This window comes from Astatotilapia calliptera, chromosome 2 (assembly GCF_964374335.1).
Source record: "Astatotilapia calliptera chromosome 2, fAstCal68.1, whole genome shotgun sequence".
Lineage (NCBI taxonomy): Eukaryota > Metazoa > Chordata > Actinopteri > Cichliformes > Cichlidae > Astatotilapia > Astatotilapia calliptera.
This window is the reverse complement of record NC_137423.1, coordinates 37,746,601-37,770,107: the sequence shown is the minus strand read 5'-3', so window position 1 is coordinate 37,770,107 and position 23,507 is coordinate 37,746,601. Positions and strand designations below refer to the sequence as shown.

General features: G+C 41.1%; 1 protein-coding gene across 7 annotated transcripts in view; it reads left to right on the top strand.

Moving 5' to 3' along the window:
* The window catches only part of atp8a1 (ATPase phospholipid transporting 8A1), a 108,773-nt gene that overhangs the window by 45,179 nt on the left and 40,087 nt on the right, over positions 1-23,507 (top strand). For 5 of the 7 annotated variants that reach the window (XR_013912318.1, XM_080308553.1, XM_026146608.2 and 2 more), the window contains 12 exons: positions 1,285-1,412; positions 2,345-2,422; positions 2,507-2,595; positions 6,632-6,676; positions 9,952-10,024; positions 13,567-13,672; positions 15,526-15,608; positions 16,346-16,395; positions 16,695-16,764; positions 17,573-17,657; positions 19,954-20,093; positions 21,868-22,006. Coding sequence is in view for 6 of the 7 variants with exons in the window: in XM_080308553.1 (XP_080164679.1) it covers positions 1,285-1,412; positions 2,345-2,422; positions 2,507-2,595; positions 6,632-6,676; positions 9,952-10,024; positions 13,567-13,672; positions 15,526-15,608; positions 16,346-16,395; positions 16,695-16,764; positions 17,573-17,657; positions 19,954-20,093; positions 21,868-22,006 (1,086 nt within the window). In the remaining variant the exon portion in view is untranslated. The remainder of the gene's footprint in view (positions 1-1,284; positions 1,413-2,344; positions 2,423-2,506; positions 2,596-6,631; positions 6,677-9,951; positions 10,025-13,566; positions 13,673-15,525; positions 15,609-16,345; positions 16,396-16,694; positions 16,765-17,572; positions 17,658-19,953; positions 20,094-21,867; positions 22,007-23,507) is intronic. The other 2 variants (XM_080308541.1, XM_026146644.2) reach the window with 1 other exon arrangement.

Here is a 23,507-nt window from a genome sequence, read left to right as displayed (position 1 = left end):
TACAAGAGTAAATGCAAAGATCCCGACACACATCACAAACAGAAAGCTGTGATTGTGCATGTTGTTTAACTAATACAAGTTTTCAGATCCAGAATGTATGGTTACTGATTCTTACACTCTTTCTGGAGGTAGTCATGCTGACTGTTCTTCCAAATGTTGCAATGCTAACTGACACTTTGTCACTTCTGCTTGCAGCATGATGAGGGGGAAAGGCTTTCTCGCTCTTGCATAGACACGCCATTTAAAACAACGTAATTAGAATGATGCAACCAAACAGTTTACAGTGAACTTTGTGCCAGTTTCTTCACTTCAGCTGGTTAGAACATATTACTTTCACATACAAGTGACATCAGATTGGTTTGTGACCTATGCATGTCCTGTTTGCTAAGGTTTTAATGCTGCTCTGCTGGTCCGATCCAGTGTCACTCTGTTGTTCGATAGCAGCATTTCTGCGTGACATAATAAGACGACTACTGAAGTGAGGTGATGGTCATTAACACCCAAACTATTGTGCTGGCATAATCCACCCACTCTTTTCCACTCCTTCTTGGTTGAGAATGTGCTATGGACTGAATCTCCCTCCTTTGTCTTGAGAGCATCTGTTTGTCCCCCCCCCACTTCTGAAAACATTTTCCCACCTACATGTGTTGTTGTAGCAATAGCTTCCATTCTGCCACTGCCACTCTTTGTGCCATTCAGTTTTTTTGTTTTGTTTTGGAATCGTTCTTTCATGGGGAAGGGCTCGCCCCTCTCAACCGCAATGCTAAGATCAAGGCTTGGGTTTAGGAAGGTAACATTTGCACCTCCTGCAAGCTGAGGAAAGGTAAATCACATCCCTCCTGTTTTCATATTTGGTGTCAATGGGATTACATGTTGATCATTGCCAATTGTTCGGGGCTCTCGGGGGAACCGGCATCATTTTGCATAGTGCTTTGTGGAATCATTGCCTGGATCATGCTGGATGCCAAGGCTGCTGCTGCTGCGACACTAATGACATTTGAGATATTTCAGTCCCTGTTCGCTACTTTCAATCTTTGGGACATTAAATTGGATTGCTAATCGGTTGAGTTGTAAGAGGATGAGGTTGGGTGGAAGAAATAGTTAATTCCAGCTAATGGACGATATTAACCCAAAACATTCTCCAGATTGGGATAATGTTGATCATTGGCTGGAAGTAGCTTTGGGCATATTGATTTAACTAACAGATAATAATGAACCAACACTGATGAGTCTTCTGTGTATTACTTCTTTTTTTTTTTTTGTCTAAAACTCTTCCCCTTGTAGATGGTGGGGCAGCTAACTTTGGCCTTAACTTCCTCACCTTCATCATCCTGTTCAACAACCTCATCCCCATCAGTCTTCTGGTCACGCTGGAGGTCATCAAGTTCACCCAAGCCTTTTTTATCAACTGGGTGAGTTCAAGTCCAGATAGATGTGCTGTTTTTCAGACAGTGTTTCTGCATAGGCAGTTACCTGCAATTCAACTTTCACTACTTAATCTTGGATCAGATTGCTGCGTCTTTTGTAAAAGGGAATATTGGAGCAATGAACGCTGACAAATCATGAGGCGTTTTCTTCACAGCAACTCTTAGCAGTGTTGATGTCGTTTAGTGACTCTCATCAGCATTCTTTCTGGAAAAACTACAAGAAGCATCAAATAAAAGATTAACATAGCAGCCGGCGAGTACGTGCCAGACTTTTCCTTTATAGCTGGTAGAAACCAAAAAGAGCTAAAAGAGAATGAAGGTTGGACTGAAGTCTGTCAGGTCAGCACATGACTCCAGGTGAATGTTGATGTTGCTGTGCATCGATTTGTTAGGAAGACAACTGTTGAAGTCTTTTCCTCTATGTCTGCTATATAAGGTGATGTGACTGTTTCAGCTTGACAAGAAGCTGAAGGTGGTAACATGGGGTCATCAAAATAATTTTAAACACCATTACTATATTTACATCTGCACATAGCACTGCAAAGGGAAAACACATCTAAAAGTCGATGTTAACCGTTTGGTTTAGCATCATGAGTGTCTGTAGTAAGTAGGTCAACTTCACTGAATGTCTTGACTGAGGCATCCATGTTTCCTTTATTTTGGAAAAGTTATTTTGAGCAACTTTTAAGTTTAAATGAAACCCTAGCGAGTAAATTTTAGTAACATTTAGGACACTTCTGTTGGTTCCCCTTTGGTTCAGTATTTTCTCCGGGGAAACTTGACTGTCAGGCTTGAAGTAAAGCACCAGTTTTTGGGAGACTTTGTTCATATTTTCTAAATTGATGTGAAGATTGTTAAGCAAACATGTTGTTTGTTCAGTAACGTTACATTTTAAGTTCTTCCATGATTGTTTTCAGGACACTGATATGCTATATGAGCCCACAAACACACCTGCCATGGCCCGCACCTCCAATCTGAATGAAGAATTAGGCCAGGTATATATATATATATATATTTTATATTGTGCACTTATTTGAAAGAGATTTCTTTTAAAGTGTTCTGTTTCTCTTTCCTTTCAGGTGAAGTACATTTTCTCAGACAAGACAGGAACTCTCACCTGCAACGTGATGCAGTTCAAGAAATGCACTATTGCCGGTGTGGCTTATGGGTATGTTGAGCTTTCCTCCCTGTTTTTCCATTTTCCCTCCCTTCGTCCTCATATCCTCTGGCCTTCATTAAGTGCCGAGTGTGCATCATAGTGCATCTGGCGTTTCATTCTCCCTCCCTACCTTCTCATTAGCAGGTACATCAGTGCTCCTCTCGACATAAACTAAAAATAAAAAGTGGGCAGGCATTTGCAAGCAAAGGCACTTTACACTCTCCGCTGCGGGTGTTTGTTCGTTGTTTGTCACGTTGGAGATGTTTGTGAAGGCTGGCTATGCCTCTTTGTACTTTCCGAGTGTGGTGCGAGCTCGATGTTGTTTTGATATAACTTGGTAACTCACAGTATCGGATTATAAACACAGGGTTTTAACCAAAATGAATTTATTTTTCCTCCACTCCTGTAGCTTACAAATTCTTTTAGCTAGAGTTCAACATTAAATCACTCCTAAATGCCTTTTTCCTCCTGCTCATTTCATTTTCATGCATAGATAATGAGCCTCAGTGTTCACAGAATCAAAGAAAGTGCAGGCGTGACAGTACATGTTTAATCCCATTAGGATTCAATTAAAAGCGTGATTGATGAAGTGCAAGCTGAGGACAAAAGAGTATTTTATTTGGAGTTCTCTGTACTCTCATTAGGCTGTGATTGTGAGTCCAGTGGGAGCACTGACAGTTTGTCACTGTCGATCCCTGGGTCAGCAGCGTAAAGCCCGTTTAAGTGTTGCACGTGCTGGTGATGTGAAGCCTCCGAATCATTGCTGATATTTGTGTCGTAACCATTGCTGGTGTGGATTAAAGGTTTGTATGATGTTCTTGGTATGTAATGTTTTTTTGTTTCATGGTTATATTGGTGGTTAAACTTGCTGGTCATCAGAGACTTGCACTCACTCCTCCTTTAAAAGGCTCGAGATTTTTCTTTGATTCTCTGAAAGACGCACTCCCTGTTACGCAACTGATAAATATGGATGAGAGTTTCATAGCAGGAGGGAAGACAACCAGTTCGAATAAGTCGAGAATTTTCAAGATGCCATCGTTTGGACATTGCTTCCCCATCTTTTTTTCTTACGCGTTTCCAAAATTAGACGGCTCAGAAACGGTTGACTCTAAAAGTTCACTCTTCTGGATTCATTGTCCAACATACTACAACAATGTCAGCTGTACTACTACGTTCTAGCTCTGCCCAAGCCAATTCATTTAATTTACAAAGTCAAAAAAATAACTTTTTATCTCACATTTATTTTTCTTTTCAAAGATGATTGTGTCAGCAAGTTTGTGCTGGGAGGTTTTGATTTGTTCTTTTAAATGTGTCCATAAGACTTGAGTCATTGTTACCAGTCACCATTTTAGAGGCCAGATCAAACAGGTTGGTGTGTGCTGTAGTAAAAAAACTTATTTAATGAAGGACTTTAGTCATACAGAGCAGTAATACTGAGCAATATTTAATAATATAAACACCCAACACGGGCCAATAGTAAAAGAGCGTGGCATACTTGAGTCTGTTTTGGATATTGTTATATAATATGAATAACTGGAACTTGCTCCTTTCCTGTTATAGATGCTTTCAACTGTCTGTTAATCATGAAATATGGATGAAGTAGTTCAGAGGCAGCTCTTGCTTAATTAAACTTTAAATTCTCAAATTAACATACTTGCATCCTTTTTTAACCTTTATTTTAATTTCAGAAGAACAGCTTTTAAATATCAAGCAGTAAGTAATAACATATTGTGCAAAAGGGATAATACGAGTAAAGCAAAGATAAAATGAGGCATGTTTTTGTTCAAATGAATGAACAAGCATGTGTATAGATCTTAGTTTGTAGCGTGACTTGTAATTTAGTGCCAGAACACGCACACAAAGCCCCCCCGACGCTGCCGCCCGCATGTGTTCCTCTACACAAATTAAGTGCTGCTGTAATTAATAAAGACATCCCCAAGGGTGTAGACATTAATTAATTCCACTGGATTGGAGTCCCAATCTGAGGGAGGCTCCCAGAATCCTCCTGGCTTTTTATTTAAGGCTAGAGTGAAAGCACAATTATGTAAAGATGTGCTCAAATGACAGAACTCTTCTTTATTTTATTTAAAAGTGTCTTAACGAAGCATAGAAGCATATAGTAGAGGATATGTGGTTGTAAGTCTTATACAAACGTATTGTTGATTCAAATAGTCCCATTGTTTCATTGTTGTAGGTAAAAGAGTGAAGCTTGGCTGTATGAGTTTGGATCTAATGGAATAATGCTGGAATGCTCTTTGGCCACATTCAGTTTGTAATGTTCTACTACGTTCATTGGTGACCTTGAAAATATGCACCGAACTGTGGTAGCCTGCTGACAGCTGCTACAATTATAAAATGATTTCTATTCATTTCTATTTTTACTACTTTGTCTTTCTTGGATTGTTTTCTCCTTTGATTTTGTTGACTTCTCTTTAGACATTTGAGTAAAATGTCTCCACTGTAACACCTTTTAATGATCTTATTTTGTAGTTGTTCAGTTTTTACGTACACTCAGTTTTTTTGTTATCAAGCTTACAACATCTACTGGGTGAATCCAGCACTTTATTTAGTTAGAATCAACCATACAGCTTACTGATGTCATATATACCAGTCACTCTAGCAAGTGTTACAAACTAAATCGAGTAATGAAGAAGGGGAGACTACCTCTGAATTCTTCACGTTCAGTTGAAGCTTTGACACAAGTAGGCCTCCAAACAAGACAATGATCCCCAAAACACATCATTAATCATTATGGGATGGACACATGAGGCTAACAATAAGCTTCTGGACTTGCCTTACCAAAGCCCCAAACTCAAACTTATTAAAAATCTTCGGTTTGGCTTTAAAAGCTGTTTTTGTGCCAGGATGCCAACCAATTTAAACGAACTACCAATTCTGCCCAGAAGACCAAAATTGTGCCAGAAGCAACTTCATTAAGCAACATTTAACCAAATACGAGTGGGGTTGTGTGTATACTTTTGTCCCTGTGCAGACTGGAGAAAATCCAAAACAAACTTCTTGGTTTTACAGTAATTCCACCCTTGACAAATAACAGTACAAAGAAATCTAAAAACCCCAAATTACCATGACATTCACTTCTGACCACAACCGCATATAAAATGAAAATAATAGGGGAAGAACGGTCCGTCAAATCATGCACAATTTGAATAGATATACAAAAGCATGGTACTGAAAGCTGTCTCCTTTTTGTTTACTTTTGCTTCTTAATGATCACAGCTAAAATAACACCTGTAATGTACGGAAATAACAATTTTCATTTTCCACATTTACTAAGGTAAATGATTACTAGTGGAAAAAAGCACAGTTGGGCTTCTTTCCAAAGTATTTTCTTTAATTAATTGTTGCAAAAAATCAAAGAAGGATGGGTTTTGTAATTGGACGGGTTCTCATATAGTGCTTTTCTACCCTTTTTGGGCGGTCAGTATGAATTCATTGCCTCACTGACCCATTCACATAAGCACTTTTCTCTCAATGCATCGGGGTGCATCTTGGGGTTCAGTGTGTTGCCCATGGATATTCAGGCATGCAGGCTGGAAACATTCAGGGATCAACACATCAAACTTCTCATTAGCTGATGGCTTGCACTACAGCAACCCCAAAAAAGAAGAAAACTTGGAGTTTTAGCATGTTGCCAGACTGTTTCTTGAGAACAAAGAGACGATGTATAATGTAAAGATATATCATTAAGTTACCCGTGAACATTGCTGGAATAGGTGTTTCTGTGTTTCCGGTCTTAAATGGCTAAGATATGTGACTGCTGGTTGTATGTAGTTCCTGGTAAAAAGTGTCAAGTATGAATATTTTGCACAACTGTAAAAAAATCTGGAAACAAATAAGTGATTAGAGGACACGCTATAATCAACGCTATCATCCTAACCACAGAACTTTAGCTAAGCTGCCACGCTCCAACTCCTCCTAAACGATCCCATTTGAACAAAAATCCTTGCGCCTGCACTTACCAACAGCATGTTCACGTAATGCTTTGTCAACAAGATGCTTTTTGTTCTCACTTTCGCTCCAACAGTCACGTCCCTGAGGCTGAGGAGGGTAGTTTTGCAGAGGACGACTGGTAAGACGATGGGTGTGAAATGGTGGTTGTTTTTATTCGCTCCCTGCTTTTGTGATGTATTAGTGCTGCCTTGCCTTGTGGAAATGGTGACTTTGAACACAATACCTCAGTGTGTGTTTGTTTTGTTGTTTTCTCTGTCCGTTCAGTAATTATGGGACGTGCTGTATGTGACTGTGGCTCCCGAATCAAAATATGTATCTGCTGTCGTAAATGTGCAGCTTCAAACATAGTAGCAGTCGTAGTATTTATAATGAACTGTATGAGTATTTCAGAATTGTGGCTTTCTCACAGGCAAGTTTAGAAAAGCAGGTTGATAGACAAAGCCTTCCAGCGTTTACCGTGTGCTGTGTGGAGGCTGAAGCTGTGCACCATATTCTCCTTTTCCCCAGTTGACATCAAACTTTTCAGCTGGAAGCGACACACCCACTTATTCTCTCTCTTTCTCACACATCCAGTAAACACACACACACACACACACGCACACACACACACACACACACACACACACGCACGCACAGCTCTGCTTCTGAGATCCATCTGCTCTAGAGTTGAGCTCTGCAGTAACAGCATGGGCGTGTCTCATCCATTTTGCATGGGGGATTGGAGCCTGTTTGTTAATAGCTATTATGCCAAAATATTGAGTCTTGCTACTTTACATCATGTTGCAGCTTCAGTGAAAGCATGTCTCATTATATTGTTATGTTTCCCCTCACTAAAGAGACTCTTTATTATTATGTGCTGCTAGATTAGAGAAACAAGGATTCCGACGCCTCTGATGCACCTCAAGCTTTATTATTTCATCCTCCTGACGGTAACGGGTCAGCTCGATGTGCCGCAGGTTTGATCTGGAACTGGTCCCTGGTTATTGACTGCGAATAGCCAGCACCCTTGTTCCCATAGTGACAGGATCTCTGTGTGCTGGCAGATAATCAATAGCTGACTGTCCCGCTCACCCGGCCTTGTGCCTCGCAAATTTCATCAAGACAATCGACATTGCGAGATATACTATAGAGAAAGGTTGCGGCTTTCTTACTTTCTTATAGGCTTAAAAATAATAATAATGGCACAAAAAATAATGCATTTGGGCTTCATGTGAATGTGCGTGTTTTATGTCATTTACAGATATAAAGGGGTGCTGAATAGCTCCCGTACATTCATTTGTAATTGGTTGTGTATTTGTAATATAAGAGTTCAAACTTAAACCTTTTTAGCTGAAATGGCTTCAGTCCTCTGTTTATATTCATGGAGGTTTTTAAAAACGCAGACTTTGTTTTCCTATTTCTCCATGACAGATTTTAATAAAGATGCAAGTGTGATACGTTTCCCTGCCTCCAGTGCATCTATGTAGGGGTAACACAATATCGACTCCTGCCCGGCTGTTTAATTGCATTTCTGTCTTTTCCCCATATTTCCTTCCCTCCAAAGCTCTATTTTCTGTGCAGTGGATGGAGTATTACTAGCTGGCGGGCTGCTGGCTCTTTGGGATCTGAACAGCATATCCTGTGGGATTAAAAAGAATTATGGTTGCTAATGGCATTCTCGGCAACATTTCTATCAAACCCCAGTGCCATGGCTAAAGCTGCTGTCTCCACGATCTATAGGTGTATTTATCACAGAATCATAAATTGATCCCTGCTGGAGAGCCAGCGAGTGGCTGGTGGCTACATAATCACTGCCCTAAGCCACTGTTACAGGGATAAAAATACATCCTTTCCTCTCATTTATCAGAAATGATTTTTTGAAGTTTTGCTTGACTTGTTGATTATTTTCTATCTTGCCAGAAATAAAAAAAAAAAAAAGCACTTCTGGCTTGAGACTAATTGGGTTTCCAGTAATTCATTAGAGCCTGATTAGTGTTTGAGTAATGCGGTCTTTTTTAGCTGCCAGAAATTCAGCCTGTCTGCTATCACTGTAAGCAGCTCCTCATGTGCTGTTTAATTTCTAAATTAAATTAAAATAAAAGGGGGACAGCATTTCTTATTTATGCAAATGACGAAAGAGGATCAGATTTACAAACAGAATAATGAATAAATGTATGCGCGTGGATTCCTTGGGAAATGATATTTCAGGGCACTGCTTTGTCAAAGCACGATCTGTGTCTGCCAGCATGGACAACATCCCAAATAGTGCCACTGTACATCCCATGGCTGAAGCCCGGGAGACCAGCATTTGCATTCTGGCTGCACTGTGTTTAATATTTTATTCAGCAAATGTCTATATTGTTGGCACAAAGCACTGGCTGTGAGATCTGTTGTGTGCTGCCAGTATACGTGTAAATTTGTTTTTCTAGAGCTGAAAAGATGAGTTGGTTAAAAAAAAAATTATAATTTCACTTATTGGCCAAATTATTAGGTATACCTCTAAACTCCTACGCCTTAAGCTTCAGACTGCTCTAAACACTCAGATTAAGGGTTCTTTGTTCCTTTCACCTCTGTGATGTCCCTGCTATGGATATTACATCATGTCCCACAGCTTTAGCTGTGAGCGCAGAACTTCCACAACCTTCTGTTTGCAAGGGGCAGCCCGTAAGAAGACTTTAAGAAGTAAAAGGGTGTACTTAATGGAGAGGAACTCCAAGCCACAATCATGCAAAGCTACTTTAGTAGAGTCCAAGAATAAAATATGTGGTGGTGGAAAGGATGTGATGCTGTAGGTCCACTTTGTGCATGTATTGTCCAGACACACGTCACTCAATTTACTGGACTTAGATTTTGAAGGTGGCTCTTAAAGTTGCCAGTGAGTGTATTTTGATGGGTGTGATTTTTATTTTTTAAATATCTATCATGCTGAATATTTTGTGTTATATTGAAAATGTCCCAGGACCCTGTGGGGACATTTAATATGTATACTTTTTACTCAGTTAAAACTAGACTAAATGATGATACAGTAATTAGTTATTATTAGTTAGTCCAGTTTTTAGGTTTTTGCAACAACACTGTTAGTGCTCGATGTAACGTTCAGGAACTCTGAGAGGCTGCACAGTGGTTGGCAGCTCAGAGCATTTCTTCTAAATGTTAATGAAAACCGTGGATTGTATGCAGTCTCACCAAGGCTCTAGCACATAAGAGTGGTACACAAGCACTGTTCAGTCTGCCTCCTTTTTATCTTAAGTTTTGACAGAATATCTTTTGATCACTAAGCAGAGTCCTTGTTTTGTTTTTTTGCTAGTCGTGCCTGCTCTGAGGACAGCATGCTGTACTTTAGTGCTGTACAGTGTTGCTCTCAAGGATGCCAGCGTGTTCTGTTGTTTTGACTTCAGTGTCTCCTTTTTCCAGGCACAGCACACACTCATCAGACGAGGCAGGATTTAATGACCCGAGCTTACTGGAAAACCTCCAGAGTAATCACGTAAGTAATGTCAAGGTTCCCCGTCACCCGCTGCTGCCGTTTAGGACAGAATTAAGACGGATTTTGGATCTAATTGTGTGTGCTTGCATAATATCGTCTTTTGCATTTTAAGTAGCCTCTTTTTAGCTTTATTTTGTGCCTTTAAAATGGTGACGCATGCCTCATGTTATTATCTCACGAGACAAATTTGGCAACTGATGGATTTAATTGTTTTTAATATCAGTTTGACTAAAATCATGCTGAGGGGTGGATTACTGTTTCTTTGCATCAAGATTAGCCAATTCTGACAAAGCAGTGAGGTGCACTACTATCTTGCCATCCTTTGCAGGATTTTAAAGGGAGCTCTAATGACCACCTGTAGTCATGCAGTGGGTGAAAACGGTGATTGATTGGCTGTTTGAGTCACTGAGCTGCAGAGTGGTGTGGAGGAGGCAAAATGTCACATCCAATTAGGTGCAGTAGTACCGCCCAGGGAAAGTAGTAATCCCACTGTGATGTTTGCTTTGTTATGACAGCAGAATCTCTCCACACATTGAGTTTGTCTAAGATCTGCTTCAGTCTCACATTGATAGCCTCTCGCCAGTTTGTAATTATGGTTCATAACTGACTGCTGCTTGGAAACCAGGGTTTGCATGCATTTTGGTAACGATTTAGCCCGAATAATCTGGACGGTAATAAATCATAGATGTATGTTTTTTCTTTTTCCCCAATCATTTTTTTCAAGGTAACTTCTAGCATATAGAAGACTGTCCTTTGAACTGATACGTTGTAGGCATGCTCAAAATTATGAAGGTTTTTGGTAGAAGCAAATCATCAACATTAAAGTTGATATATATGCTCATGGCTATTTTATTAGGTATGCGTGTTCAGCTCCTCATTAACAAATGTTTAATATCTAATATCGGCCAATCACATGGCAAATTTGCTTTTAGGCATGTAGACTCAAGACAACCTGCTGAAGTACAAACTGAGCATCAGAATGGGGAAGAAAGGCGATTTAAGAGACTATTCCAATATGGACCAAAACCTTAGGGAAATGTTTCCAGTTCCTCGCTCTGAATGCAAAAGGGCTCCAACCCTCTACCTGACAGAATGGTCAGTGAGTGTATAGCTATTCAAAATAAGGTTTTTTGCGACTCTCGCTAGGTGGCAGCACATGCTTGCTTCTAGAAGGACTTCAACAATACTAACCCCACGTAACCCTCAGTAATAGTGAGCTGAATTACCAAAGCGATATCAAGGTTTTTAAACATCACCTCAAACTTTCAAGACGTTGGTTTAATTAATGCACAATCAGTGCTTCACTTTCACTTAGATATCGCTGCTGGAGCTGCTGAATGAAGCGATGCATTTGACGTAACAGTCGATATTCTCCTGGTACAAGCGCTTCTTCTTATGGCCTTCAGAGTGCTTCTTGCATGAACATTACTAAGGAGAGGGGAATTAAGAGTGTTGACAGAAATAAGCACCCCCTCTGGTGCTTTTCATCTTCCCTGGACATGGTCCTCACCCACAGAGTTTCAATGGCTTCTTCATTTTCTCCTCCCCCTTAAACTTTTTCCCACACGGGCTGTGTCTGAAGCGATGAGTGTCTATCACTGCTGCTGTGACACAGGTTACCCAGAAGTTATTTGGGGTGGTAGCTGGCAGCACAGTATTTCCTGTCACATCTAATTGTGTCAGCAGAACAAAGTTCAGATGTCTGTACTGTCTGCCTAGTTTGCCACCACCCTCGATGTCTTGCTGTCAGACGTGTGCTTTTCTTCTGAGAGGAGGAGTCGGTGTCATGAACTTTACCCAATCAAACGTCTGTCTGCTAGCATCTTTAAAGCAGGCCGGGAGGGAAGTGTAAATGCAGCATGTTGGGGTTTTACAGTGATTATTGGCTGGACTTGGTGTGGCACAGTAACCTCCCAATGACAATCCCATTATTGTCATTGGGTTTCCATGACAGCAGTCTTAATGAAAAGATCCCATCCCTTAAAGAGCAATTAACAAAGACCTGCTTTTAGCCTTAAACCTGCATCAGACATTAACCCTCATCCCAGTAAGGGTGTGAGAGCTGTCCAAAATACCTGCTCTTTAAAAGAAAACATGTCCTCACTCAATCACACACAGGTGTACGCACTCACACACATACTGTCCTGTCTTTCAGAGGATACCCGTCAACCCAGGCCAGGTTATCATGCTGCTTGGAGGCAGGGAGGCCTCTCTTAGCCACCTGGACTGTAATAGACTCGATGTGTTGGAAGAGGCACTTTTAATTTGTCACCCCTCCCCCCTTCATTCATGTGATCCTTTGTTCCTCTCTTCACAACAGAAAGAACAAATTTAATAATACTCTGCGTGAGGCTGCAGCCTTTTGTTTGAGATGGGAGTGAAAACATGCACTTTTGAGCTATCTTACACCAGTACTCCAGTATTATTTAAACCTGCATCTGATATTAACCCTCAGATTTCCCATTAAGGAGGTGAGAGAGTGCAAAATCTCTGCACTTGAAAAGAAAGCATGTCCTCACTCTTAGGCTTTTATGTTCTTTGTGTTACTACAGGTTCGTGAGACCTATATTCATAATTCATTGGCTGGTATTAAACTCACTGCTAACAAACGTTTGCTGCCAGGCTGCTGTGTGTGCTGTTGCTGTATTATACAGGTCTGCTGCAGCCCTGCAGGCTGCTTATATTACTGTCTTGGCTGTAGTCGGTCACTGCAAGCCGGTGGTCCTCCAGCCTCAGCAGATGCCTGTCTAGGTCTGTCCCGTGGCAAGTTAGTCATACTGTTCCCTTCATTAATGTACAATGCCTCAGTGTATAGGTTAGGCCTTCTTTCATTAAATGAAGCACATTTCTACTGGATGAGGAGGCATGAGTCTGTCAGCAGCTGGCAGTTTCTGTGGGATCCTCTTGGCTCGTTATCCACAGTCATTAGCCTCTCCACGCTTGACTACTGAGTACTGAAGCCACATGTATTTCAGAGTTTGACAAAGCTTAGACTGGCTTTGAAACAAATGGAGTCATAAATCTTTGGGCGCTACACGAAGTGAAGGAAATTCATCAAGTGTCAGAGCTGCAATTAATAATGGTACCTGTTCAGGATTAGAGTTCTCCTGTGTAAGTTGCAGTCTTTGTGTTTAGATATAATTCTGCCAGCAGTTAAGTGTAGATTTGTGATTACAGTTTGCAAACAGGAATGTACCTGAACGGCAGTTCAAAAGAACTGAGAGTAAAGTTGTTTTTTGTGCTCTATTGTGCTCATGATGCAGCAAACTTATTTGGTCTGGTTTTATAAAACTTTAAATAAATGCTCCAGCAGACAGGTCACTGGAGTCTGCAGTGCATACTAGTATTAATAGAAGCTGTCTGTCACATTTGTAGCGGCTGCTGTAGCAGGTTGTGTACGTCGGCTGCAGGTTGATTATGCTCTGTCGGTGTGCACTCTCTGTCCTTGCTGTCTCTTCCTACAATACCGTAGCTGTTTTGCTTCTGTTACATGTTTTATGAAAGAACATTAAAAGTCAAAGTGCCCCTTCTTCTTCCTGTAGCCTACAGCTGCTGTTATCCTGGAGTTCATGACCATGATGGCCATCTGTCACACTGCAGTCCCTGAACGCATGGATGGGAAAATCATCTACCAAGCTGCATCTCCAGGTATATCCCACTTTTAAGTGGAATACACAATGTTATTACAGTGTGTGTCTGTTCACACACAGTAATTTAAGATCGTCAAAATTTACCAGACTTCTTCTTGATTCTGACGTTGTTTGTGACGTAGCATGTTGTCAGATTTTCATTTTCAACGTTTGTAGTCGTTAATCATCAAACTGTAAAACCAATGAAAAAAATGAAGCTACAGATTCTGCAGAATGAATCTACAGTGATAATCATTACAACTGAAGACATGGACAAAGGATTTCACTAAGACAGTGCAAATATACAAATAATTCTTTAATACCAAAATCTATTGTTCACTGATATATAATGGGACAGCACGCCTGCGCCCTTTGATGGCACAGTGTAAGCTTAGCTGTCGTCTTAACACATGCATCCTAACAGCAGCTAAAAATAGAAAAGAACTAGCTCTCGCAACACATGTTGCTGTGATTTAACGGTGTCAAAGACAAGTGTGAGAGTTGCAAAACTTCTCCTTTCCTTCCTTTGATTTTGCCCAGTGACACGTTTCTGTGTAATGCTACACCTCTCCTGTACAAGTAGGTTCAAAACTGCATGTCGAAAAGAGCAGATTTTAAATGGCTAGTTGTGCAGCTGTGTCTGGATCTGGTTCCAGGTGCTCTGCATAAATGGTCTTGTGTGTCCTTGATATTTCTCTTTGTTGTAGTATTTAATTTTCCATCTAGCGACCTTTGTGTCACAGCAAATGGAACACACCACTACACCCTCCGGGCTCCAGTATTTCATAAAGACGTTTATGTAATCATCAGCGCACACACGAGCCAGGAATCATATTATAAAATGAAATCAGCTGTTTACAAAATGCATTCTTCAGTCTATCACATCCACGGGTGAACTTAACAGACTGAGACAGCTGTCAATCAGGAAGTTAAACACATAACATATTTCTAAACATCAAAGTTGCCACCATGACAAACATCAGATGAGGTGAAATCCACCACAGAGACTCTAAGAATAGGTTTTAGCATTAATGCATAGAGATTGCTCTTAACAGCAGTAGTTATGTGTCCTGAAAATAATGCAGATTTCTGAAGAGACCAGCAGGTTTAACCTCCTAAGACCCGAACTCTTCCACGGCAGCATTTTTAATTTCTCTTTGATATTTGGGCTGATTGGGGCCCGATGAATGTAAAAACAAAGAATTACCAGATTTTTTATTTTTACTTTATTTTTGTTTCTAAGAAAAATGAGAGCCACATCTGAGGATATTTGTTTAAAATGTTGATAGAACAGTAGCAGCATAACGTCCTCGTAAGTGGATATCAGGCCCTTGTAGAGCAAAATTAAGTATTTTGGTCTAAATAACCCAAACTGTGATGTCCACATATGTGGACGCAGGTCCTAGGAGGTTAAAGGAAAAAGCATTTGACGTCAGTTTATAATGTACAAACATACGGCTGCAGTTTGTCAAATAGGTTGACATATCCCGATCGTTTTAAATATGTTTATTAGAGAACTGATGAACACTTTGATTCGAAAATAAGCTTTGCATCTTCATTTTGCTAATGACTTTTTGGGGGGCTTGGATTGCTTCAAACAGTCGTGTTCATGTGAAGCTTTGAGGTTTTTAGAGTGGTTGCAAAGAGCTGCTGGTGAAGTGAACTATAAAGAACAGTAGAGAGCTCTTTCTTGCCCTGCAGCATCCCCATGCACACGGTAGCTGGATCACAGGTTTCAGTCACTGTACTGAACCAGGTTCATGCAGCAACTGTGAAACATGGCTGCTGTGGTAAATACCAGGCTCAAATGTAATGTTACCTTGGATATTTGTAAAGGTGTTTTTATCTGTAACATTTTTCTTTGCTCCCCAGATGAAGGCGCTTTAGTGAGAGCAGCACAAAACCTTGGCTTCGTGTTCTCTGGTCGAACCCCAGACAGCGTCATTGTGGAAATTGTAAGTTGGACAAAACAAGTTAAAGAAAGGCAAACAGCCTTACAGGTCTGCTTAATCTATAATACTGGCATCATCGTGCTCCGGTCGGCATCTAAATAAGTCCCATCTGTAGGCTAGTTCATTTCCAAAAAACACTAAACTATCCCCTTGTCTATTTCACAGTACTTCATGAAATTTGTCAGATGTTTTGAAACAGAACTAAAACAAATACACTAAAAGTGGTTTTCCACTTGGATCACAGTGATGGAAAAACACAACATTTGCCGTGATTATATCCTGAGTTGATGCAGTGTGTCCTCTCCAACGCTCGGGTCACTCCTCCTGTTGTTCTCCTAATTGGCTAACCTGATGATTGCACTCAAAGAGCCTGAGGCTGAAAGGCCAGAGCCATTTCCTCTCTTTTTTTCGCCCCTTTTTGGTCGAACATCTCGTCTCCTAGACGTTTGTCCAATTTCTTAATCTTTATTAGACCTTCTAAAGCTCTCAGCATCTACTTTAATCACTCTGTCTTGTACCTAGCAGTGTCCACAATTAAGAAAGTTAATTGAATTTTACCTTGTTATTCTCCTTCCATCGGCTCAGTGCAAGCAACTGATAAACACATTTAAGTGCAATTAAAGCTGATTGGAGGAGGATGGCAGGCTTGGCTGTGCTACTTAAGATAACTTGTCTCAGAAGACTGAGGTTGAAGTGTCTCCTTCTGAATTACGTTAACGCTCACGTCTCTTTCAATTCAGGTTGGAACAGAGGAACGATATGAACTGCTTCATGTGCTGGAGTTTACAAGGTACAGTTATTATGTTTTTATTATGCATATACACCATCAGCATGCCTTATTTAACAGTCTTTTACTATAGAGTTTTCTGTTTGAGCCTCAGTAGCATCATCATTAATTAACTAATTAATCCTAGTTAACCCCACTGTGGTCACATGGTTATCTTGTTACCCACTCTTTGTTTTCAGTAATCATGTGCTAGCTCAAACCATGCATTACTTTAGCATTGTGGTAACACACTGCTGTTATTTCTCTCCTTATTCCACCTCCTTCTGCCCTCTCACTCTCTCTTGGCTTTTTTTATCGCTTAGCGCAAGGAAGAGGATGTCAGTCATCATGCGCACCCCATCTGGGAAGATCCGCCTCTACTGCAAAGGAGCTGTGAGTGTCTGTCTCTCTCCATAGCAACGCGTGACAGGTCATCACCATCATCGCCGAAACGCTCTTCTCTCCTTATTGCCTCTCGCTCATGTCAGGAAATCTTTTCATTGGGTGACAGGATGAAGCAAGATCACCACATTTCACACATCTCTGCCAAATAACAAATAAACGTTATGGCCAGACTACATTTAATCCTCAATAAGATTTAATCGGATCTACAATTTCCTGGATTGCAACAATTTTGTGCTGTGAATATAATACAAAAGTGAGAGCAGAAGTACAAATTGCACAGTATAACACAACATCAATATTTTATTTTTAAATGTTACATGGTTATTGCAGCACCCCTAATCTGTGGAGAAGGGACGAGATAGCGGAAGCGTTCTGGTGTCTGTTTGTAGTCAGCGCTCTATTGGCTATTTGGGTTTGAGTAGGTTTTGGTCACAAGAAAACTGGATTGTACTGAACCACCAGACGACAGAAAGCATTTGTTTTCATCCGATGATGATTCATCTTTTAACGAGCTTTTTTCCATTCATCTATAAACAATAACCCGTGGATGGAACTGGTTACTCTTAGTCCAGATATATGGCTGCACCAAAAGTCTTGAGTTCCCAGATCAGGCTTCTCCAAATGTATATCTCTTTTTTAATACAAATAGCTAGAGTTATCTGAGTAGGAACATGAAGTGCTTCTACATGGGCCGCATACAGCCTTAGACCCACATTTGCAAAGCAGCACAAGTCCAGGTGGTTCCTTTCTTTCCTCTCTGGGTGTCAGTAACCAGTGAGTGTTTGTTTCCCTTCAGGACACAGTGATCTATGACCGCCTGGCAGACAGCTCTAGGTACAAAGAGATCACATTGAAGCACCTGGAGCAGTTTGCCACTGAAGGTGAGTGGACTAACATCGCCCCCTGTCTGCCAACAATAATGTGTCTTTTCAGGATGCTGTACATCCCTGCGTCATCTCTGGACAGAAGTAAACAAACTTCCTCTTCCTGAGAGCCTTTCCTCTCATGCATTATTTAATGGAAATTTCCTTCTAGTGGGAATATTCTGCTGTAATTTTAACACAAGGCTGTTGACCTGAAGGAAACTGCACCACATACTCTGCTTCTTGTTCTACGATCATACTGCCCCCTTGTGAGACACCAGCAAAATGATGTCATTAGGAATATTTGATGTGTGCTAAATTTAGCATCCAGGACAGATTGTGAGGATCTTCAGGCCCAGTAATTCCCAGTCCAAGTGGAGATACTACAGATGAAAACCTACTTTATCTGCTGCTCGCTTTTGCCATTTTGATCCCATAACATCTTTCAGACTAGAATTCTTTAGTCAGTGTCTTGGACATTTGTCTCATTTAAAGTGCAAATTAATCCAAATGAGACAATACCTCAATCAAATATTTAGACATAAAACATGTCTTAATGTGGGTAACCAACTGTGGAAATGTCATTCTGCCATCTATTAGTTATTCTTATTAAATTCTAGTAAAAATATCTGGAACGTATCGAGTCACAACTCTCCCAAGCATCTGTTCTTTCCTGTACATTAAAGGTTTTTACAGAGTACTTTATTCATGCATCTGTGTAGGTTCTCAGTCAACCAGGTCAAGGTACTCTTAAGTGCTGGAAATGAAGGCAACTGGACTCCTTTGTGGTTCACAGAGATTTTCACCTCCCATTCTAGAGGCTTCTTCAGTTCTGTAAATTGCTGGAGAGTCATTTTACAGACCTGGTGGTGTTATGTGCTCGAAAGTGGTCGTGGGAGTCACTGAACCACCCTGTAATGTGAGTTGTTAAGAGTCACATGAGCCGAGCTGTGAATTTAGGTGTGGGTCATTACCCTCCTGTCAGAGGCCAAGGTCCTGAGACCCCGCCCCCTATCATGTGATTTGTTCAGGTCACATGGTTCAAGGTGTGAACAGGGATTTCATGAAGTGATAAAGGGAGCTGGTGCCAGTTGCCACCACCTTTGTTCAATGATAGTCGTTCATATTTGGTGTCGATGACCTCCTTTGCGCTTCTCCCAAACAGCCTGAAAGAGTGACCTTTCTCCTTTAGGATGCATACGTACAGCTGAGTGTCCTGTCGAGATGATTCTCCTAGATTGTGTTCCTCACTGAATTGCGCTTCATATTTGGTATTTGGGTCTTGTCAACCCAAGTGAACCTTTGTGACCTTAATAAATCACATGATGAAAAGGGCCCTTTTGCACAATGCCTTGATTCAGACTTTTGCTTACATGATCCTTTATGTCTCACGTGATTACAAGGTGGGTCAGTGACTCCAGGGGGCAATCCCACCAGTGGGGTCTCGCCATCAGTTTATAGAGCTGAAGAAGCTTCTTAAATTAGAGGTAAAACATCTTCATGGACCAAAAGGGTCTGTTCGCCTTCATTTCCAATTTTTAAGGCAGGGGTGTCAGACGTATAGCCGGCGAGCCGGAATTGGACTGTATTATCAAAAGTTTTATAGCTTCTCCTCCTGACATGGCCATTCATACTACAGTAAATAAGTAATAGATAAACATTTCAATAACAGAACATTTCAGAAAATAAAAACTGAAACGTTTTGTTGGAAATGCTCTTATTTTTTCGTATGCTAAGATAGCTGATCTGAATTTTGAATTTAATTGACTTTAATGACATTTTTAAACATAATTTTATTAAATGTAATACATAAAAATAACTGTTAATCAAAGTTTGTAACTGGGGAAGTTACCATGACGTTATCAGTTGATTCGAAAATTGACCGTACTAAGCTGAAGCGCTTTGTTCAACAAAGACAGCTGCTGCTTTTCTCAGCTCCTATTTAGCGTATGTCAGTAACCCTTTAGTACCTTTTATTTACCCCCCAAAATATGAAGAATGGACTTTAAGCAAATTTGTACTCTGAATAGGTAAAGTAATACAGTAATGGTGTCTGAATAACCTGCTTCGGATGCAAGATTCAAATCTAAATCCGATGGTTATTTTGCTGGAGTTACCGTTCATGCTGCGTATTGTATTGATTAATATGGTCAGAAATATAGCTGACTTAAGTAGCAGTGTTTTCATTGGACTGGGTCTATCTGTGTAACACGTTTAACAGTGATTGCAGAGCACAAGCTTTGTTTTGTAATGTTAAACAGTCAGAACTGTGACATTTGACCCAAATGTTGCGATGCTGCTTTTAATCTTGTAGGCCTGCGCACTCTGTGCTTTGCGGTGGCAGACATCAGTGAATCGTCCTATCAGCAGTGGTTGGAGATCCACCACAGAGCCTGCACCTCCCTGCAGAACAGAGCCTTAAAACTGGAGGAGAGCTACGAACTGATAGAGAAGGTTTGTTAAGCGACATCCTGTTTGTGTGCACTGTGTCGGTTTTTCTGAAAGGGCTATTTTTTATTGCAGAATCCAGTTTGACTGACAAGCAGCACAAAGCTTTTCATCTGGTTAAATGCGGCAATTTCTTAATGCGGAGGATTTTATAGGAACAAAACTTGTGAAAAGTCAGACTGGCCTTGAGCTGAAGTGTAACTAGTGGGGAAAATGAAATAACGTCTGGAAACCTGCAAAAGTTCAAACTCGTGTGTGTTTTTATACGTTTCACCAGCAGGTAGAGTTGGTTTTCTGTGAGGTGGGTCTGTGTAGAAGCGTTAGTCAAACACAGGAAGCCACAGAGTAAATCAGCCACTTGGCAGGTTCGTCATGGCTGCTCCTGGCTGCCCAAAACAAATGGGGGCAATCAATCATGAAATAAACATAAAAGCTTTCAGAGAGAAAAATTTAATGCGCGTTGCCAAATGAGCAGAGCGTGGCACTGCGGCCCAACCCCAATTCCCTTCCCTCGGTCCCACCCCTCTGTTTCTGCAGTTAGGGGAGGTAAGGTCTCCTGTTTCTTTTGGGATGAAGAGGTAGCCTTTGGAGGACTAGATGACCAAAGGGTGATTGTGATTGGGCCAGGGTTAGGGCCACCCACACTTAAAAATGCACACAGTAATGCCACAGGGGGGCACAGTGGAGTTATAGTGAAATGTTAAGGATGGAGGCATTCCTGCAGTGTGTCCGAAGTTTCTCCTTCTCATCATTTCTTAACTAAAATGCTGATTACATATTATGTGGGAAAATCTTCCTATTTGATCCTGATTGTTCTTTTAAAAAACAATTGTTTTGTATTGATACGCTGTTTTAGCTGTTTAATATCTAATTCTTCATTATTTTTCCCCATTTATTTCTCACTGGTCTATTGCAGGGGATACTTTTTATGATCCCTGACTAATCTAAGTACAAGTGTATTTATTGTTTACTGTTTGTCAGTGCAAAGTAAGCTGCTCTAGCTCCACTGTGGAAACTTTATTTCCCCTTTTTAACATATTAGAAGCAGTAGTGGTGAATTCATACGAGTCTTTGTCCCAGTGGAAACTTAAGCTACATATACTGGACAGACTCTACCAGCAACATACTGACTATGATCCCGTTTCTCCCTGATTCAACTGGTACTTGTATCATAATTTACAAAGAGTGCTTTTAACAGCAGCCATAGAAAGAAATGAAAGGCTTACGATGAAAAGGCAAAAGAAAGTTTGGCACATCCAGTCATGGTCTTTCCCAGGCATAGTTTTCCGGGCTGTGTGGTTCCCAGTGATTAGCGTGGACAGACCTACAGACGTCCAGGCAGTAAGGCTCAGGTCACAACTTAAAGAGCTTCCAGAGCCTTTCCTCTGCTGCTGGCTCCTGTCTCCCCTCTACCCCTGGCTCTTGTCAAACCTTTGGCCCTGTGATGTGCCCATACAAGCCCACAGCCAGCCACAGAGCAACACAGAGTTTCCTGGGGAAAAAACAGCAGCTGCATTTTGTGGGTGTGCTTGTGTGGCAGAGAGCGTGTCTATAGATGCAAACACAGATGCAGGGGCACAGTAACGGATCCAAAACCCCTTAAGTCCACCGCCGCGGTTTTTACTTGGTGATAAACAAGAGCGGCTGATGAGGGGAAAAACTCGACTGAGTGAGTGACACTATCCCGGCTCAGATGTTTGCCTGACACATGACGATTTAAAGGCCTTCCTGTGTTATGATCCTCACTAACTGACTTGTTTACTGACTTTCTTTGGTGCAGAACCTGCAGCTCCTGGGCGCCACCGCGATAGAGGATAAGCTCCAGGATAAAGTGCCGGAGACCATCGAGACTCTAATGAAGGCCGACATAAAGATCTGGATCCTGACTGGGGACAAACAGGAAACAGCCATCAATATTGGTAAGCAGCAGCATTTATGACCGGATGCTTTCCGAGCTTTATTTCTATGTGAATTCTGCTGTGTCGTGTGGTTTTATTGGTACAATTATTAGTATTTTTACCAGAAATGGAGCACAACATAAAGGTCAGATATCAGTCACACCAAAGGAAGCCTACTTCAAGGCTGCCAAACTGCCAAAAAGCAGACTGATGCAGCTGACATTGCTAAGATTGAGTTCCCCTGTTATGCAAAAGCAACAATAGCTATTTTCCTTCTTGTTTGTGCTTCACGATCCACTTTAACCTTATTTGTGTACGAGGTCTCATACCAAAAGGAAAGTCCCTGGCAAGCCTGATGTTTTTTCTGTGCTAAAGTGCATGCCAGCCTCTTACAGGTACTCCAGTCATCCTTCACCCAGAAAGACAAACAGCTGACAAGCTGAATGTTTCTCTGTCACACATATCTAGTGAAAGCATGCGTCGCAGAATGCCAGATGATGTATGAGCACCCTGCACTGACATGAAATAAATAACACGCATATGTACACAAGCAGGCACGTCTCACGTATCTAGGTGCCCCAGAGGCAGATATTATCAGAAAGGTGAATGCCTAACGCTGGTTGTCCGTTTGGGTTTGTATTCTTCTTCGTTCTGCGCTAGACGTGGGCAAATCAAACAAATGGATCGACCTTGAATACAGTCAGCCAGGTAACACGGAGGTCAGAAAAAACAGATATCAAAAGTACCTCCGTTTGTGGCTGCTCCTGCTGCTCCTGCTGCTCACTGAATCAGCCCTTTGTACCCACTGTGCCCAGATGTGAGGCAGCAGAAGCCCATGCTCACTGGAAGTATTTTTACAGGTTCGCCTTTTGACTGGGTTGCTCTGTAAAAATTCTGCTTAATATTTACTTTATTTTTTTACTACTTTCCTCACTGAAAGATGATACCAGTTGGCAGAGTTTATGGTGCACCTTTAGCCAAATCAGACACCTGAATTCAGGCCAGGACATTATTTAACATTTGGAGGTGGCCGAAACCACCCAAGTGCCACTTTTGGCACATAATACTGGCATGCTCATTAAATGAAATCTTTGTTAATGCAATAATATTCTTATTTGTAAAGCATACAGGTGTGCTGATTTGAAGCTCTGAAGTGATTGTCCTAAATCTAGTGTGTCCCTAAACCTGAAGTATAATGACATACGATAAAGAAACGACTCTGATGCTTTTAGGCTGTCTGACAAAAGAGCAATGTTTGCTCTTAACACGCTCTCGCTGCTATGAGCTGCTAGCTGAGAGGAGTCTGTGTGCACGTAACTCTCAAGGCAGGTAAGAGCCAGAATTTACTAAAAGGAAAGAGCCAGCCGATCAGTTAGGGAAACAGTGTTCGCTTTGCTAACATTCAGTTAAGTGTGGCTGGAGGGTGCATTGTGTCCTTAAGCAGAGAGGGACCAAAACGTAAACACCATCCCTTATCTGAGCCCCCATTATGTTGACCTGTTCCTCTTCCTGTCATTTTACA